Genomic DNA, 17,384 nt, shown 5'->3' with positions numbered 1-17,384 from the left:
GAAGTAGTTGAAACCCCTTCAAACCCCTCCAAACCCCTCCCCCTCCTTCCTTAAAAAACTCTCAAACAAGGTAATTGAATTACTCCCCTTCCCTCTACTCTACTCCCCCTCCTTTTTTAAACATCCAAACAGGCCATAAGGCAAACTGATATTTGGACTCTTATTCATTATGGCCATCAACTTGTATCAATTCCAATGCAAGTTTCTTGTATTTGGCATGAGACACTGAGAAATTATTCACCATTTTAGGACAACTACCACATTTAGCAATACTTAGTAGTCCTCTCACTCAATATTATTGTGTCATGAATGACATTCACTCTACTGGGAGAACCACATCAATAATACCTAGTTGTCTTTCCACACAATAAAATTGTGACCATGTGTGACAATTTATTGAGTCAAATCCCTAGTCACCATCCCAATTATAAGGATTTTTTATTTTTTATTTTAAAAAAATGTATGATTGAGTTAGTAATTAGGATCTGACTCAACAAATTGTCACACATGGCACAATATTCTTGAGTGGGAGGATCACTAAACATTATTAATATGGTCCTCCGGTGAAGTGAATAATTTCTCGAAAGATACCAGCTGCAAAACTTATTCGTAAGAATTAATTTAGAACTTGAAAACCAACAACAATATAACACGTTCAAAGACACTATCACTACCATCAGGAACAACCGCCAAACAGTCAGGGGGAAAAAATACAGTAACATCTGTACTTTTCTATATAGTGCCGGCGTACTATAATTTTACTCCTTTTGGTAAAGAAATATTTTACTTGTGCAAAAGTAGAAGGTACTAGGGAGTTTAAATATAAAGTAAACTTCCTCTCAACTCAACTGGAAAGATACTTGGGAAGGCTATGCCAAAGTAGCGTATACGGAAGAGATTATATATTTTCAGAGATGTTAAAGCTGGCATTTTTCTTTCTTTCTTTTTGCTAAAACCAACAATTTTATTTTTAAAAAATGAAGAACTTGCAAACTAACATTACAATAACAAGGCTTAAATTTTTTTAAAAAACATTACAATATCTAAAAAAGCAATTTTATTACAACAACCATTGATTGGGAGAACCAGCTTAATATTGCAAGCCAACCCAAAGGCAAAATATTGGTCCTTGCTATCTTGTGTCAATGTATAAATTCAAATTAGTGCATGGGAAATGCGGACTAGCTTTTCTTTGTTATCTAGTATAGGCATTTTTCAAGTAAGAACTTTTAATGTACCCATACCGTGCCCTTATTATGCACACAACTCTTTCTTTTATGACCATAAGAGGATGAATCAAAGGAGCAAAAAGACTTCCAAACATCCACATTCCACAACTCATAAAGAGAGGATTCAATTAAATCACAGTGATTCATCTGATGCATCCATGGTGAAGCCGAACAAACATGCTAGCGGCACAAACCAAAAAGAATAGTTCAACATCATGTCTGACATGGCATTTTCTTTCCAAAAATGAAATGCTCTGTGAAGCAAAATCTGACTTCCCAGCCATCCATAATGATCCCAAGCTATAAGTATATCAGATAAGATACATTCACAGCTTCTTCTCTTCTGCTTTCCTTGGCTGAAAGAAAGGGCACATTTGTAGCATTAGAACATATAATTAATTATTAAATTTAAAGTTCATGCAAGCCGTGAGCAGAAACAGCACCCAGTCTCACAAATTACCAAATGCAAATTCTCACTTACCCACAAACACATCATGCACTCAAAAACAAAGGTCTACCCTATGCTATCTAAAGCTATACATATGCTGCAGATGCAAGAGGCCACAGAACCACCAATCAGAATTCACATAGCCACAACAACAAAGCCGCATATAGACCAAGATATCTCCAATATAGTAGTATGCACTTTCTGCTTATTCAAGGGATTATGGTTTTGCCATTCAATAAGCACCCCGCACAACTCATTGCCTTCAGTTAATGGTGATTCTAATTTCTAACATCCACAAAAGATACTAAGAGCGACTTGTAGAGGATTACATAATTTCTATAATCATCATAAGATCTAGTAGAGGATTACATATTTTCTATAATCATTAGAAGATATGATAAATGAAAAGATTGCAATCATTTGATGTAAGAGATTTTTCTTCATCCAAAAGTGGAACATAATTATAATTGACAATAAATTCAAACACAACTCCTTTCTGTTTTTCCAACTCCTTCCTTCCTCTTTAACCTAGATAGAAGTTTACCCAGGATACAGGCATGAAAAACATGCAATCCACAGACTAAACCTCTCACATAATGCAATATTTAAAAAGCACAGTACCAACTATTTGTAGGATACTTAGATTTGATTGACATCACAGACATGTAAGGACATGACGATCATCAACAACAGTTCCAGACATTTTGCAGAAGAATCCATATGCAGAGCAATGAGAGTATTATGCATTTTTAACAACACAGCCCATACATGGTCGTTATTCTCCTAATCCATTTTACTACCTATTGTCCTCTTGCATGCAAACAAACACTACATATAAAAACATGCATGTTTGATAACATAAATTCAAAAAGATAACGCATATCTAACCAAGTCCTTATGTCTGGATTTTGGGAGTTGACCATGTCCAACACCCTAGGTAAGGCATGGTTCACGAGAGCCACAATTCATCCATTAAAATGCAAGTGTTCGACTTAAGAGGATTGACATGCACACACCACCACATTTTAAATACTGTAGGTGGTTTTTTTTTCCATGATTTAAGGAGGGATGACATTTAGCTGGGACTTTTAGGGCATCACATGTGAAGAGAATCCAACCCATCATTTGACAAAATTCCTGAGCCAAACTTAATGTAAGGAGGGGGCGCTCAGGCTTGAACGCAAGGATTTGAGGTAGGTGTGTATCACATACCATTAGATGAAAGAAACTTATCTTTTTTGTTATCTTAGTAACAATAACAGACTTTGAAAGATTATTCTAAGATGAATCAATCTTAGTATTAGTTATGGTGTCGAAGTTTCCTCCTAGAGTAATGTTCTTTTCTTGGACTGCTGCCTTAGGTAAGATCTTAACTACAGATAATTTTTGGAAGAGGCATATTGCAGTGATAGAGTGGTGCTTTATGTGTAAAAGGTGTGGGAAATCGGTAGATCACCTTCTCCTTCATTGCCCTATAGCTTATGAGTTGTAGTCCATGGTTTTTTGTTTGTTTGGTATTCATTAGGTTATGCCATATAAAGTTAGTGGGTTGCTAGCTTCTTGGCAGGGCAAGTTTGGTAGGCATCGATATATAGATTTATGGAGGTTTGTGCCGCATTGTTTGTTTTGGTGCTTATGGCGGGAGCAGAATGCTAGATGCTATGAGGATCATGAACGGTCTATTCTTGACATTAAATCTTTCTTTTTTCCGTACTCTCCTTGATTGTAGTGTAGTTTTGCCTTTTTATTCTTGTTTTCCTATCTCCGATCTTATTGATCATTGTAATCTAGGCTCTTGATTTGTGCCACTTGAGAACACTTCCAGTGTACTTGGTTGGTTTTTTTTTTTAAATAAAATTTCTTACGTTACTTATCAAAAAAAGAAAAAAAAAAAAGAGATTATCAGAAGGTTAATTGAAAGTTTTCAATTCTATAGTTTGATTGATCAAATAGCACTTTTCTTAATCATCTTAAATTATGTAAAGGAAACAAATGTGACCCATGGGTAGTTAGAGGTTTAGTTAAACAGATTAATGAGCACATTTCCCCTATTAAGAGAAAATTAGTTGCTTTTTCCATATAAAGCAGGGATCAGTCCCTGGCAATTGTACAATCACCTAGAAATTTTATTTTAAAGATTAATTGGAACTTTTGAAAGTCTGGAGAAAAATTCTGTCCATTTACAAAATGAGTTCAGATAGGAACAGCTTAACCTGTTTAAGGGAGAATATCATTACAAATAGGATAATACAACTAAACAAATGATATCATTAAATCCATAATCCTTATTAAATTTTACTAAATCTGTCAAGCAACTAAAGCTTTGGCACACAGTGAAATAACAGTGTAAGCATACTTCAGTACAGAAATTTCAGAAGCGCTATTTCCCTAACCTTGTTTCAAATTTATATCTGACTTCAAATTTAAAGCCAAAAGAATATATACATGCGAAACAAAAAATAAATAAATAAATCAAGGACTACCTAGAGGGGGAAGAAAAGATTTCAAAGCAGCTCTACCAAAACCATATATGCATAAACTGACTTCACTTCATCTGAAACCACGTGCATCTTGACCCTGTCTAACACAGATTGTTCTGAGGACTATTGCCTATCTCAATTCCAGTACATTTGACCTAAAACCATTCATGATGTCACTATATGGACTAATATAGCACACTGATTGCTATCCATAACCAGTTATGAACTACTTGTTTTGAAACAAAACTCCATTTACCCCATGAACTTAGCCCTGAAGGAGGAAGAAACAGAACAATAACCTCCTCAAAAACAAGACAACGGTTTGTATGTCAACAGTAACTGGGCAAGGCCACGTTTTTTAAAATAATAAAAAGTTATAATTTGAGACTACTACAGGACTGGACATTTTAGGGATCGGCTTGATCTTAAGCATTCCAGGGAACTATAGGCAATCTTTTTACTCAACCTCCAGGAAACTGATTTATAAAATATCTATTAAATCCCCATAGTTTCTGGAGGTAACATTTCATGGTGTCTAATTTGCCATAATTTCCAGTCCCTTTGCCACTGGGAAAGCAAATGACCAAATATCCAAACTCCTTCCACCATTGTTCAAATTTAACATTCGGCAAGCATAGGAGCTAAACCAAACCAACTTCAAAATCCTCTACTCCTCAACAGAAGATATAAAGAAAATGTATATGACCATTGGGTCAATTCCACTGGGTAATCAAGGAAATGTATATTCATCATTAGGTCATTTCCACCAGGTAAGTAAGGATGAATGTTCCCATGAATCATAGACATGCTGAGACAGGATTCACTTAAAAACTCAGGTAACCATTAAATTTGGGGCTCTTTCTGAGTCATTGGCATTGCCACTAATATTGTGGCAAAACTTTTCTAATTAGAAAGGAATAATCATCTTTTAGTAACTGGGAAATCTTTCATCTTATTGAATCTGATGCCAGAGCTGTTTATAAAGCCTCTGATCTGACCCTGAACCTCTGGATAGTCATGCTGGACTTACTAGAATTGTGGACAACTACTGATATCCAGAAAGGATGCATTGTAGGTCAGACACTGTGGAAAGGCATATTCATCTAAATGGCTGGCCAACCAAGGACTTCAGTCACCTTTCAGTCTGGTTTTTTGCATGCCCTAGCCGTGAGTATGTAGAAATTATCATAGAGTATTGGCCCTCCTATGTTGGAAGCGACTGAAGTCTTGGGTAAGTCCCCTTTTCAAAAGAAAGAAAAATACAATTTTAGAAGGGAATAAGAATACACTGTTAAGTTGCACCACTCCATACTAATGCATCAGCATGGACACATTTAAACTTTTGCAGCTACAGAACTAAAGGAATAATAGATCCACTGATTCTACAACCTTTAACATTCATACACATACATACATATTCTTAAATTTTCTATTATATATATATATATATATGTATGTATGTATGTATATATATACTTTTTTAAAAGGTGGCTGTAAGCTGCAAATAGGAAAAACAATCATAAATTCATCACTTAAACAAAAAAAGAGACCCTTAAAAGTACTTCATAGAAGTAAATCTCATCATGGGACAATTAACCATCTACAAATACAACTACATATGGAAAATTGCCTAGCCGGTAGTCCCCCCCCACCCCCCGGAAACCCAAAAAGAATAAAAATAAATTGTGATGCATGTCCAATGAAAAAAGAATTTGACAAAAAGACATGATTATGGGGTAAATGAAAGAAGAACAATCACATGGAAATTCAAGCCTAGGTTCTTACCTGATTATTTTAGAACTCTTGTCAAAAGGCCAATTGAAACCAATATCTCAAACAAAAGGCATCCACTAAAGAACATGGGTATTCAAGATCAAACGGTAAAAGTCACAAAGCAACTGCCATGACCAGCTACCTCAACAAATAGAAAGTAGACATTTTCCTACATGCCATCATCTATTACACGCATATAGGTTGCATTTCAAAATATCTAATGCACCCACAATTCCACACAAACACAGTGACATATCCCAAAAAAAAAAAATATATATATATATATATATATATACAGGGGCGGAGCTAGGGGGGGTCGAGAGGGGGCAGTTGCCCCCCCTGGCCCGCCAAAAAAAAAATAGTAGGGTGGCTTTTAAATTTTAGTAAGGAGAAAGTTTGTATTTGGTTTGACAATATATCAATCTCAAAGTTGCATCTCTTTCTTCTTCTTTTTTGGGTAGAAAAAGGTGCATCTCTTAAGTCTTAAAGAGCAAATAACTGCCACATAGCTTTCGCTGGAGGTCGGCCTAGCATGCATATAATAGCCAACTAGCTTTGGCTGGGACTTGGTGTAAATTCTCCACTTCACCATGTGGATCCTTACTAAAAGAAATTCTTTATGTAATAATTATTCTACTCCATAAAATTTTGTATAATAAACCAAAATTTTGAGATAATTATATAATAACACAAAATTACATTAGTTGCATTTGGTGTTTATACTAAATTACTAAAAATATTTTCATTTATAAATGGAATTTTTACTATAAAAAAAAAAAAAAAAAAAACAGAAAATGGTTTATTTATGCACCCAAAAAAAAAAAAAAAAAAATCCTTTACAACTACCCAACATATGTGTAATATGTGTATGTGTTTCAATGTACATGCATAGTGTATATAAATTCCCCCCCCCCCCCCCCTGAAGTCAAATCCTAGCTCCGCCACTGTGTATATATATATCCACACAAACACCATGATGGTCAGCTTATAAACTCTCATTAATGGGTCAGAGACATTTACATAACAGAACATGTGTAAGATTGCATGCAACTAACACACACAACAATAACAATATATGGGAAAATTATTGTTGACTAGCACCATATGGAAAGAGTGAACTAATACAGATCATTAGGTCTAAATAAAGGAGATGCTCCTAGTTCAAAAGGAGCCTAAAGCCTATAAACATCTAGAGATCAAGCAGTGTTATAAATTCTTCTAATCTTTTTTTTTCCACTAACCCCATTCTAAAGGTTCTTAGTACTTGACCGTGAAATATAGCTAGTTTATAAATTCTTAGGATAATTTTGAAAACTCCACCAGACAATTACCCAAAAAGAAGAGAAAGTTGGACAAAGTTTGGCTTCAAACTTAGTTGAAGCCTAAGGCTACAACCAACAATATGAATGTGACATTATGACACGTGTTCACTTACTGAACCACATTTAAGTGATTATATACAATCATGATAAGGACACGTGTCATCTTCCTATTATTGGTTGTAGCCTCAGGCTACAACCAAGTTTGTAGTCAAACTTTGTCCTATGATATGTATTTCACTTATTACAGTCCCTTCTAATTCAAATTTCATGATAATTAATTGAGGTACCATTTCAATGTGAAACACTCCCTTTCTTCACATTCACAATTCTCAAAGGACAGTGTTTTCATCCAAACCAGTTTAAAGGAATCTCCTCCAATCCATTGCATGACAATTCACATGACCATACAAGTATTTTAATCACATGATTCATTAAGTCACTTAAACATGTCATCTGACTATTAAATTGATCTTGTGATTGAAGTACATACTTGGTCATTTCAATTGACATGTGGTGGATGGGAGGTCCAAACCAATTTGGAGAAAAATTCTGTCCACTTTTGATAGAGATAAGGGGAAATATAAGGTGTGAATTCCTAACAGAGTTTCGATATCTGTGAAAAAATAAATATAAAGATAGAAAACCCATTTAAGGATGCCAGGAAGTCCCTGGCCATTTAAGATCATCCTCTTCATAAAATACCATAAATTTATAATGCTTAAAATTAAGCAAGCATCTCAACACAGCCTATAGAATTAATTGGAAAACTAAACATAAAACAATTACTAGCTCTCTTTACTGGAAAACTAGCCCGCATATAGATTTGATTCATTTTATCTTTTGACTATTGTTTTGTAGCTACCTATAGTAGCTCAACTAGGGGGGAGTTCAGAAAGCGGGTTTGAAAATTCCTAGAAATCTTATGGTTACTAGGACCACTATGATTTTGGAACCTCGACATTTATCACTACTCAACTGATATGCCAATACATCCTAATACTCAAGCAATGGCTTCTCATCAAATTGTAACAGATACTTAGGTCAGACAGGACCAGTTCATGCAAAATTGATCAGTCATTCCTATGGAAACAAGATTAACCTGCATCTGATCAATAATACTAATTCAACATGATATATAATATAAATGTGTCTACAGTTTCTGTAAGCTGTACTTTCCAAACCATTTAGGATCAGGTACTAACACACATTTTTATTACCTTCTTATTAGAGTGATGAAACTGTTACAATTTCGTAATCACTTTGAGCTTAATGTATTTTAGTCTACCACACACAAACAGGTACGGGTTTGCGATAATTTAACAAATAAAAGTAATGCACACCAACTATTCGACGAAATGCATCAACCAGAACCCACATCAAAAACCCAGAAACGAAACGCAACCCATTAATCGGAAAACACAATTACGCACCTTGGTGCCAGGCGCGTGCTGGCGGAGCTCCTCTTCGGGTATAAAAACAGGCCAAGCCTCACCAGCTTCACGGAACATTTGCTCGGTCTCGAGGAACTGACCCTTATCGAGAATCATAGTCCTTATGGTCTGGGCCGGTGTGGATGTGGCGTCGTAAACCTCTTCGACTCCATTGACGAAAGTGACGGTGATTTGGGGAGGGTGGTCATCGGTTCTGCGTTTGACTTGGATTTGACAAGCAGGGTTGGACTCTTTGGCCTTGGGAGCGTTGCACTGTGCCAAGAATTCCATGCACGAGGCTGTGCGTGGGTCCAAGGCATTGAACTCGATCCGAACTCTTGATAGGAACTTCAGCATTCTTACTCAACACTCACACTCTCCCCCGCTCAAGATTTCTTAATTATTTAAGACAAATACTCCACAACTCTAACTAAGAGAAATATATAATAAGACACAATACTTCTATATATATAGATAAAGGTTATAACTTATATAAAAATATGATGAAGAAAACTAAGGATAACCGGAAAAATTAGAAGCCGAAAACACCTGTTGTTCTTCAGCAATATGCAGATGGGGGACTTAAAGTTGCGATCTTGGCGTACCCTCGATCTAGACTCTTCTTTTTTTCCAGGGACTATTGGTAGCTGTGAAACTGCTCAAGATTTCTTGAAAGCTGTCAGTATGTTGTAACTTAAAGTCGTAAATGGTTTTGTTGAGAAGAAAACTGACCAAATGGAACTTCGTTGCAAATATTCACTGTGAAGTAAAACATTTCGGCCTCTTTTGTCAAGTCGCGGGGATAGCTCAGTTGGGAGAGCGTCAGACTGAAGATCTGAAGGTCGCGTGTTCGATCCACGCTCACCGCAATGGTCTATGCTATTTTTATTTTTTTGCTATAATTGGATTTCGTTTTTGGACTTTTCAGCTTTCAGTCCCACATCGAAAACTTAAAAAAAATTGCAAGTGTTTATAAAACTTACTCTCGCAAAGAAGTAGTAACAAGGAGCACGAGACGATGTGATTGGACCATAAGCTGTATATTTTATATTGCCAGGCCCAGGAAAGTCCCCGGGCCTCTTCCTGCAGAGATGCAGACTCGGAAACGAGCTACACTACGAGACTGGGAATTCAATCGCCTAGTGCGAGGGGCTGAGACACGTGTGGAGCCCATGAATTCCCGCCGTAGTAATTTGGCCGATGTACACAGTTATTCACATGGTCCCACTGGGGATTAACTAAACGGGGCTTACGCTCTCGTGGTCCACCCTTTTTTTGTCTCTCTTTTCTGGACACTGGGACTCAAAATCAGTGTGAAAGTTTGATGTGGTCACTAAATGGCAGGTTTCCAACATATTTTTCATAGTTAATAAACCATACCATATTTCATTCTAATCTTTTATCCCCTTGGAATGACTCGTTCATCTGATCAAAAAATAATTGCTTAGATAATTTGAATACTATATTACCCCAATTAATATTGTTATCTGATTGAAAATTCTTTTGCTAGTCTACTACTATATATATATATATGATAATTCAGCACAACGTGTAGAAAAACTGCTTTCGCATTAACTAATATCCGCCATTTGACTGTCATATCAAAGCTCTCACCAGAATTCAAATTTTTAATGTTTCACGCAATAAAAGAGTAAAATGTTAAAAGTTGGAAATACTTTGTTGATAAAAAACCAATCCAAAAAGACAACTAAAATATGGAGCTGCAACAGGCCTCCATCGGGGAAAATGTACAAATTTCAGGAGTGAGGTGAGACTAACTGCTGATCTCCCTATCCAATTTCATTCTCTTTGCACTTTGCACTTCCTGCACGCTACTACTACCGCGTTGCTGGAATGATGCATCATGCTGATATGAACAGTTGGCCCCATGACGACATCCCCTTGAACTATTAAAGTATATGCAAGGCTTCATTATTTTGGGTCTCAGATCTCTTGGTTTCTGGTTATTTACTAGTTCCTGATTTGCACTTGGCTGGTGACTGTTTCGGTTACCATATTGTGGAAGAGTCTCTTGTCTTTCTCCTCCATGTTGTTGAATCAAGCTCTTGTAGTAATTGATGTCCTTTGCTGGAGGAGCTCCAACGGAGAGTGAAGAGGAAACTGGAATGGCTGCTGGTGAAGGAAGTCGGGGATTAGGAGGTCCCACTCCAACCCCATTTGGCTGATGGTAGAAAGGTATGCTTGATACAGTAACTGATGATGTACTGGTCACTGCCCTATCAATGTGAACAGGAGGTTGATCTAATGAAGCCATGGGAGGTGACCTCGGCTTTGTTGAGTTCGCGGCTGTTCCATAGTCTGTAACCAATTTCTCAATCATTTTTGGGTTGTTTAGAAGTTTAATAAGCAAATCCTGGTCAATCAAGTTTCCATGCTCATTGCTCTTCATGATTGCATTAAAGGCGGCAGATGCCGCTGCTACAACATCAGGTTCTGCAACAACGGCCATTCCAGTAGCTGGCTTCTGGTTAGGAGGATTTGTAACGATAGGTAAACTACATTGGGATGCAGATGGAATTCCAGGAGCCAATATTAGTGGCTGTTGGCTTACAGGAAGACTAAATGGTGTTGTGGAAACAGATGGTGAATCTACTGCCATGTCTTCATCTTCAACGGGAGTAATCGGTATCAAAGTAGGTTGCCCGTCGTCATGACCCAAGTCTACTGCATCCACTGAAACAGTAGGGCTGCATGGAGACAAGAAAAACTGTTAAGGAAGAGTATCAGTATTCCAAGAGCAAAAGCTTTACAAGGGAAGAAAAATATCATACTTGGGAGGAATGGCAGAGGGGCGTGGATAAACAGCTTCAAGTACTCTCATCTCCCTCTGATTTAGAACCTCAGTCTCTTTGCTTTCTTCCCCAGCAACCACTTGCCAAGCGACATTCAGCACAAACTGTTGAAATTAAATATAACCAAAAAAAAAATTATAAAAGCAAAGCAATGACTTAAAAGTGAAGCTTTCATATCAGATTTTCAGGGGCATAATTCAGTTTTAAGAATAAGGAAAATGGTCAAAATTAAAACTTCCCAAACTCTGATTTACCTGAGGCGGACATCTCCATTTGATTATAGGAATTTGGGACAACTTAATCTGCCAATGGTTAGCAGGATGAGCTCCTTCAAAACCAGGAGGCAAATTATCATCAGACCCTAAACCAGTTGAATGCAATAGCAAAGATGTCTTTGCTTGGAGGTGATCTTGACCGCCCAACCCAACTTGTGAAGGTGATTCCTCAGATAGGAACAACTTAACCTGTTTAAGGGAGAATATCATTACAAATTGGATACTACAACTAAACAAATTATATCATTAAATGCATAATCCTTATTAAATTTTACTAAATCTGTCAAGCAACTAAAGCTTTGGCACACAGTGGAATAACAGTGTAAGCATACTTCAGTAAAGAAATTTCAGAAGCACTTTTTCCCTAACCTTGTTTCAAATTTATATCTGACTTCAAATTTAAAGCCAAAAGAATATATACATGCGAAACAAAAAATAAATAAATAAATCAAGGACTGCCTAGAGGGGGAAAAAAAGATTTCAAAGCAGCTCTACCAAAACCATATATGCATAAACGGACTTCACTTCATCTGACACCATGTGCATCTTGACCCTGTCTAACACAGATTGTTCTGAGGACTATTGCCTATCTCAATTCCAGTACATTCAACCTAAAACCATTCATGATGTCACTATATGGACTAACATAGCACACTGATTGCCATCCATAACCAGTTATGAACTACTTGTTTTGAAAGAAAACTCCATTTACCCCATGAAGTTAGCCCAATAACCTCCTCAAAAACAAGACAATGGTTTGTATGTCAACAATAACTGGGCAAGGCCACGTTTTTTAAAATAATAAAAAGTATAATTTGAGACTACTACAGGACTGGACATTTTAGGGATCAGCTTGATCTTAAGCATTCCAGGGAACTATAGGCAATCTTTTTACTCAAACCTCCAGGAAACTGATTTATAAAATATCTATTGAATCCCCATAGTTTCTGGAGGTAACATTTCATGGTGTCTAATTTGCCATAATTTTCAGTCCCTTTGCCACTGGGAAAGCAAATGACCAGATATCCAAACTCCTTCCACCATTGTTCAAATTTAACATTCGGCAAGCATAGGAGCTAAACCAAACCAACTTCAAAATCCTCTACTCCTCAACAGAAGATATAAAGAAAATGTATATGACCATTGGGTCAATTCCACTGGGTAATCAAGGAAATGCATATCATCATTTGGTCATTTCCACCAGGTAAGTAAGGATGAATGTTCCCATGAATCATAGACATGCTGAGACAGGATTCACTTAAAAACTCTGGTAACCATTAAATTTGGGGCTCTTTCTGAGTCATTGGCATTGCCACTAATAATGTGGCAAAACTTTTCTAATTGGAAAGGAATAATCATCTTTTAGTAACTGGGAAATCTTTCATCTTACTGAGTCTGATGCCAGAGATGTCTATAAAGCCTCTGATCTGACCCAGAACCTCTGGATAGTCATGCTGGACTTACTAGAATTGTGGACAACTACTGATATTCAGTAAGGATGCATTGTAGGTCAGACACTGTGGAAAGGCATATTCATCTAAATGGCTGGCCAACCAAGGACTTCAGTCACCCTTCAGTCTGGTTTTTTGCATGCCCTAGCCGTGAGTATGTAGAATTTATCATAGCGTATTGGCCCTCCTATGTTGGAAGCGACTGAAGTCTTGGGTAAGTCTCCTTTTCAAAAGAAAGAAAAATACAATTTTAGAAGGGAATAAGAAAACACAGTCAAGTTGCACCACTCCATACTAATGCATCAGCATGGACACATTTAAACTTTTGCAGCTACAGAACTAAAGGAATAATAGATCCACTGATTCTACAACCTTTAACATTCATACACATACATACATATTCTTAAATTTTCATATATATATATATATATATATATATATGTATGTATACACTTTTTTAAAAGGTGGCTGTAAACTGCAAATAGGAAAAACAATCATAAATTCATCACTTAAAACAAAAAAGAGACCCTTAAAAGTACTTCATAGAAGTAAATCTCATCATGGGACAATTAACCATCTACAAATACAACTACATATGGCAAATTGCCTAGCCAGTAGTCCCCCCAACCCAAAAAGAATAAAAATAAATTGTGATGCATGTCCAATGAAAAAAGAATTTGATGAAAAGATATGATTATGGGGTAAATGAAAGAAGAACGACCACATGGAAATTCAAGCCTAGGTTCTTACCTGATTATTTTAGAACTCTTGTCAGAAGGCCAATTGAAACCAATATCTCAAACAAGGGCATCCACTAAAGAACATGGGTATTCAAGATCAAAGGGTAAAAGTCGCAAAGTAACTGCCATGACTAGCTACCTTAACAAATAGAAACTAGACATTTTTTCTACATGCCATCATCTATTACACACATATAGGTTGCATTTCAAAATACTAATGCACCCACAATTCCACACAAACACAGTGACATATCCCATTTATATATATATCCATACAAACACCATGATGGTCAGCTTATAAACTCTCTTTAATGGGTCTGAGACATTTACATAACAGAACATGTGTAAGATTGCATGCAACTAACACACACAACAATAACAATTTATGGGAAAACTATTGTTAACTAGCACCTTATGGAAAGAGTGAACTAATACAGATCATTAGGTGTAAATAAAGGAGATGCTTCTAGTTCAAAAGGAGCCTAAAGCCTATAAACATCTAGAGATCAAGCAGTGTTATAATTTCTTCTAATCTTTTTTTTCCACTAAGCCCATTCTAAAGGTTCTTAGTACTTGACCATGAAATATAGCTAGTTTATAAATTCTTAAGATACTTTTGAAAACTCCACCAGACAATTGCCCAAAAAGAAGAGCAAGATGGACAAAGTTTGGCTTCAAACTTGGTTGAAGCCTAAGGCTACAACCAACAATACAAACGTGACATTGTGACACGTGTTCACTTCCTGAACCACATTTAAGTGATTATATACAATCATGACAAGGACAAGTGTCATCTTCCTATTATTGGTTGTAGTCTTAGTAGCCTTAGGCTACAACCAAATTTGTAGTCAAACTTTGTCCTATGATACAATTTCAATGTGAAACATACTTCCCTTTCTTCACATTCACAATTCATAAAGGAGAGTGTTTTCATCCAAACCAGTTTCAAGGAATCTCCTCCAATCCATTGCATGACAATTCACATGACCATACAAGTTTTTTAATCACATGATTCATTAAGTCACTTAAACATGTCATATGACTATTAAATTGATCGTGTGATTGAAGTACATACTTGGTCATTTCAATTGACATGTGGTGAATGGGAGGTCCAAACCAGTTTGGAGAAAAATTATGTCCATTTACAAAATGAGTTCATTTAAATGTAAGCAAGACAACCTTCTTGCGGTAGTTTTTCCGAAAATCCTAGTAATTGATCTAGAGAGAAGTAATGCAATTTCATATAGTTTATTTGCAGGAACTCCGATTCACGCACAAGGCCATTCTTCCAAAAATCACCTAGGGTCAATTTCACAATACATTTTCGGCCACTAAGCTCTACCTAAAGTGATATTCACCATAGAATAACAGAATATCATATAATGTTTTCACCACCCAATTCACACTCTTCTCTGCATTTTTGCTAGTGTAGCATATTCAACTTATATTAAAGAAGAAAGAACTCCCCCAATCACAACTTAGCATGGAAGATGACCACGCTATTTCAACTGTTTGGTACGTTCATGGAACAACAAGAAATACCCTATATGGCCAATTATCCATCCAACATGCTCATTGCAGCTTCAAAAGGCATGGAAATTTTTTTGAACACCTACCATCTTAAGCTATGTTTTTGGCATTCATAAACACATAAAGTAATTCATATTCTCAACTTTGAGAGCTAGAACAGGATAAGAAACTGCCACCATCTTCAAAAATGTTTCCTGCAACAGTTTCACGGCATAACTCTGTATACTTTAATGCGTTTTCTGTCTTGTTTCACATATAATCAGATTTTAGTTTACAAACTGCTCATAATTGTTATATACAACTTTCTGAGGAATTCATCCCGCAAAACAAGTTTCTCCTTCAATTAATTAAGCAACCATCTCCATCTGGATATGATTCATGTTAGCAACTAAGAGACCAAATGAGCTTGGTATCAAGCTAATCAATCTTAATTTAAATTAGGTAGGCTTTTCAATGATCCAAAGTTTATCCTTAATTAAAGCTTTCCCAGATTCCACATTTGCAGTATTAAGGTTAGAGGAAAAAGGAGATTGAAAGAAGGGGACAACCTTAAACCATGGTGTCTTATGTTGCCAAAAGAGGCTTTAACATTACTTATCATGAATCCAGAACCTAGATTATCTATCAAAAACAAAAATTCAAGCACTATAAATGTATCTCTCAGCAGAACTATTGCACTTCAAACATTAATCCCCATTCCCCAATACCAAATTTTTGTTGATCTCTTTAGCTCAACTTCCTATATTGATCTATATTTTCAGCAAGTCACTCAAAAATACCAAATAAATATGGAAATGAATGAGATTCATTTTCAAAATTCAGGTTTCAAAAATATTTGTTTACAGTATCATTTGCAACAAATTCCTCCCTGTTTGGCACTTCAAATTGCTTCTGCATTATGATTCAATTCAAAAAAAAAAAAAAATTTGATGCTTGAACTAATGTAACACTCATTGATACTCATTTCTTCAATTGCCAAACTCAAAGAATGCAAGGCAAGTATGTAAAAATAAAAACCCTCAAACCCCAACGAAATATTATCAAAAAAACACTAAACCCACATGTTTTACACAACAAAATGGCCAGTGAACCAGACAAATCAAACAATGGCAAATAAGTCTTAATAGATCAAATAACGGCAATGAAAAAAATCAAAGTAATTACATTAACAATTACAGTTCAGATAACGTAATGTTGGATTTAAATTAGACAACATTTAACGTTAATTAAACAATGATTAGGTCATTTGATTTTAAACTTGGTTTACTGAAAATGCAATTGTACTTTTTTTTTCTCATTTTTTCTTTACCTGACAAAGGTTTACATCTGAAGCCCAAGAAACCCTTTTCGATTTGTGCAATCCCCGCATATTTTACAGACCCAATAATATCCAAAAACTTCTTTTTTTCAAAAGTTCCAAAATTTGGGTTCGAATTCGATCACAGAGCTGAGAGAGTAAAACCCCCAAAATCAAAAATCAAAAAAAAAATACACAATTTATAGTAATTTACTCTTCAGTCTCTCTCATATTTAACCACTTCCTCCTCATCAGAAACCCTAATTTTGTATAGAAATTTACACAAAGATCGAATCGCAAAGACACAGAGAGAGAGAGAGACTGAATCGAACTTACTCCATGGAAAATATATGAAGAAAAAAAAAACCCTAGATCCTCTGCTTTGGCTTTCGCTCTTTTGTACGTGTCTCTTTTTTTTTCTCTCTCTCTCTTTTAAAAGTGTAGTCTTGTGATGGGTCACGCGGTTATGAAGAGCGTGCGTTTTATTTTATTTTTTTAAATAAAAGAGTTTTTTTTTTTTTTTTATATAAGATAAAAATTCTACACGCGCTGGAAATGAGAGTGGGGTTTGAGTGTTAATTTGGGTTTTTTAAAAA

The 17,384-nt window shown here is 35.9% G+C and overlaps 2 protein-coding genes and 1 non-coding gene across 3 annotated transcripts; 1 reads left to right on the top strand and 2 right to left on the bottom strand.

Moving 5' to 3' along the window:
• Window positions 1–1,254: 1,254 nt before the first annotated feature.
• On the bottom strand, window positions 1,255–9,435 carry LOC142623640 (uncharacterized). Its single transcript, XM_075797087.1, has 2 exons — window positions 8,683–9,435; window positions 1,255–1,585 (listed from the first exon to the last, which is right to left on the bottom strand). Exons 1-2 carry the CDS (start codon window positions 9,037–9,039, stop codon window positions 1,556–1,558), a joined length of 387 nt encoding a protein of 128 aa, XP_075653202.1. The 5' UTR covers window positions 9,040–9,435; the 3' UTR covers window positions 1,255–1,555.
• Window positions 9,436–9,478: 43 nt separating this feature from the next.
• TRNAF-GAA (transfer RNA phenylalanine (anticodon GAA)) lies at window positions 9,479–9,551 on the top strand. The gene has a single exon. It is a non-coding gene; the product is annotated as a tRNA-Phe (tRNA).
• Window positions 9,552–10,283: 732 nt separating this feature from the next.
• On the bottom strand, window positions 10,284–17,158 carry LOC142622026 (zinc finger CCCH domain-containing protein 6). Its single transcript, XM_075795434.1, has 4 exons — window positions 16,801–17,158; window positions 11,750–11,959; window positions 11,475–11,599; window positions 10,284–11,390 (listed from the first exon to the last, which is right to left on the bottom strand). The coding sequence occupies exons 1-4, from the start codon at window positions 16,858–16,860 to the stop codon at window positions 10,457–10,459; spliced, it is 1,329 nt and encodes a 442-aa protein (XP_075651549.1). The 5' UTR covers window positions 16,861–17,158; the 3' UTR covers window positions 10,284–10,456.
• Between the last annotated feature and the right edge of the window lie 226 nt (window positions 17,159–17,384).

Source organism: Castanea sativa, chromosome 1 (assembly GCF_040712315.1).
Source record: "Castanea sativa cultivar Marrone di Chiusa Pesio chromosome 1, ASM4071231v1".
In the NCBI taxonomy this organism is placed as follows: domain Eukaryota; kingdom Viridiplantae; phylum Streptophyta; class Magnoliopsida; order Fagales; family Fagaceae; genus Castanea; species Castanea sativa.
The sequence above is the reverse complement of the archived record's forward strand: the minus strand, read 5'-3'. Positions and strand labels throughout refer to the sequence as shown.

Bases quoted from the DNA above. Each gene is read 5' to 3' on its own strand.
- LOC142623640 (XM_075797087.1), bottom strand. From the start codon at position 9,039: ATGCTGAAGTTCCTATCAAGAGTTCGGATCGAGTTCAATGCCTTGGAC. The intron at 1,586-8,682 runs GTGCGTAATTGT...CCTTTCTTTCAG, and splicing joins AGCACGCGCCTGGCACCAAG to CCAAGGAAAGCAGAAGAGAA.
- LOC142622026 (XM_075795434.1), bottom strand. From the start codon at position 16,860: ATGCGGGGATTGCACAAATCGAAAAGGGTTTCTTGGGCTTCAGATGTA. The intron at 11,600-11,749 runs GTAAATCAGAGT...TAATTTCAACAG, and splicing joins AATGGAGATGTCCGCCTCAG to TTTGTGCTGAATGTCGCTTG. The intron at 11,391-11,474 runs GTATGATATTTT...GTCTCCATGCAG, and splicing joins CCCTCTGCCATTCCTCCCAA to CCCTACTGTTTCAGTGGATG.